The 2,149-nt window shown below is 45.2% G+C and overlaps 1 protein-coding gene across 1 annotated transcript; it reads left to right on the top strand.

Annotated features, from left to right (window-relative positions):
* Nucleotides 1-582: 582 nt before the first annotated feature.
* LOC107115440 (ferritin, higher subunit-like) lies at nt 583-1,248 on the top strand. The gene has a single exon (XM_015417149.1). It carries the CDS (start codon nt 715-717, stop codon nt 1,246-1,248), a length of 534 nt encoding a protein of 177 aa, XP_015272635.1. The 5' UTR covers nt 583-714.
* Nucleotides 1,249-2,149: the final 901 nt, after the last annotated feature.

Here is a 2,149-nt window from a genome sequence, read left to right on the forward strand (position 1 = left end):
AGTAGGCCAATATTATAAAAAATATTTTTATATAAAAATGAATCTCTTTTTGAAACATATAACTTTATGGAATTATTTCATTCCCTTTCATATTTAGAATTATTGGTGGACTTTAATTGGCTAGACTGAAGGCCCATCTTATAGAATAATAATAAACAAATACAGAAGGTAATTTTTATTTTTAGTATATAGTATTTTTCAATTAACAATAATGTATATAAGGGAAACTATAATGAATTTTTCTTTGCTTCCCTTTTCCCTCTTTTTCTGTTTGCAATCAGTATTTAGGAAACAACATCTGGTCTTACACTGTATATTTATTTAACATCTTATGTAAAAAATTTTTTTGAATGTATGTCAAATTTGTAATTGGAATTGTGACCACTGAGGAAGGCCCTTTGAGGGGCCGAAATGCGTTTGGTTCAGTTGCACAGCACTAACCCATCTATGTATGAATGTTGAAAAGTTTTTTATGTCTGAATGGTATATTTTTAATGAATCTAAGTTTTAAAATGTGTAGAGAGCTCGGTTCTTGCTTCAACAGTGTTTGGACGGAACCAGGTTCCACCACCGCCGCCGCCTTTTCTCTGCCAAGACTCCCCAGCATCCTCGGGAACCCTTGCTGTGATCTCGAGAGACCCCGCCGACAGATCCCTTTCCGCACCAGCCGGACCAGTCGCCTTTTTATCCCAGCCTCCCAGCCCAGCCAGAGCCATGGAGTCCCAGATCCGCCAGAACTACCACCGCGACTGCGAAGGGGCCGTCAACCGCATGGTCAACATGGAGCTGTATGCCAACTACGTCTATCTCTCCATGGCTTCCTACTTTGACCGCGATGACGTCGCCCTGCGAAACGTCGCTGAGTTCTTCCGGTCGCAGTCTCGTGAAGAGCGGGAACACGCCGACAAGCTGCTTCGGTTCAAGAGCCAGCGTGGTGGCCACGTCCTCCTGCAAGATATCAAGAAGCCAGAACGCGATGCCTGGGGCACAACTCTTGATGCCATGGAGGCATCCCTTCAGCTGGAAAAGAACGTGAACCAGGCCCTTCTAGAGGTGCACCGCCTGGCAAGCGACCAGAGAGACCCCCATCTCTGTGACTTCCTGGCGACTCACTACCTCGACGAACAAGTCAAAGCTATCAAGGTCCTGGGGGACTACATCACCAACCTCCGGCGGCTGGGAGCCTCCCAGGGGGGTCTTGGAGAGTATCTCTTTGACAAACACAGCCTAGGAGAGAGCAGCAGCTGAGTATGGCATGGCCCCCTCTCCCTCCATACTCCTGGGAGCACCGCCTCTGTGAACCCACAGATCTGTGAACCCACAGAACCCACAGGCACTGGTATTTCTGGCCACTGTGTGACACAGAGTGTTGGACTGGATGGGCCTTTGGCCTGATCCAACATTGGCGTCTCTTATGTTCTTATGTTCTTATCATACCCACCACCATCACAATCGCCATGCCCCAATCAAGGGGGTTGCACCTGCCAACTCTCGATTGGCATGCTTCCAATAAACAAGGGTTCACCAGTTTAAAAAGTTTTAAAATGTGTACACCTGAATAAATTTTGTATTTTCATAATATTTAGTGTCTGCTTAACCCTTGTGGATCCATAAAAAGAGAGCATCCAGCCATTGCTCTCTCTCTTGTTTTGCCTCTCCTAACTCCACCCTATCTTGCTGGTTCCATTCTTAGCGCTGTTTGGAACTTCCCATGTGTGTTGCTGGCCAACTCATGACCCCTTCCCATATTTTCATCCCTTTTTGCTGCAGAGTCAACTCGCCTTTCCAGACAGGTAAAGTATCACCCCACCAACGATACTTCCTGCTAATGCAAACGTCTCTATACCTTTCTGTCTAAATTCCTAGCTCTGTATTGTTTGTGTGTGTATGCTTGATTTATATTAGTACTAGCCTGCTGCCCATGCTTCGCTACGGTATCTAAGTTCCATAAATCCAGTTATAATACTGATGATGTAAAGTCTGAAATGTAACATTTGTTGTAGGAATTCTAATGGAAAAGATTGTAGTGTAAAAAATGAAGAAGAGAGAAGAGATTGGATTTATACCCCGCCCTTCACTACCCAAAGGTGTCTCAGAGCGGCTTACAAACTCCTTTCCCTTTCCCTTCCCACAACAGACACCCTGTGAG

The sequence above is a fragment of the Gekko japonicus genome, unplaced genomic scaffold, assembly GCF_001447785.1.
Source record: "Gekko japonicus isolate JY-2015 unplaced genomic scaffold, Gekko_japonicus_V1.1 scaffold1226, whole genome shotgun sequence".
Lineage (NCBI taxonomy): Eukaryota > Metazoa > Chordata > Lepidosauria > Squamata > Gekkonidae > Gekko > Gekko japonicus.

Bases quoted from the DNA above. Each gene is read 5' to 3' on its own strand.
- LOC107115440 (XM_015417149.1), top strand. From the start codon at position 715: ATGGAGTCCCAGATCCGCCAGAACTACCACCGCGACTGCGAAGGGGCC.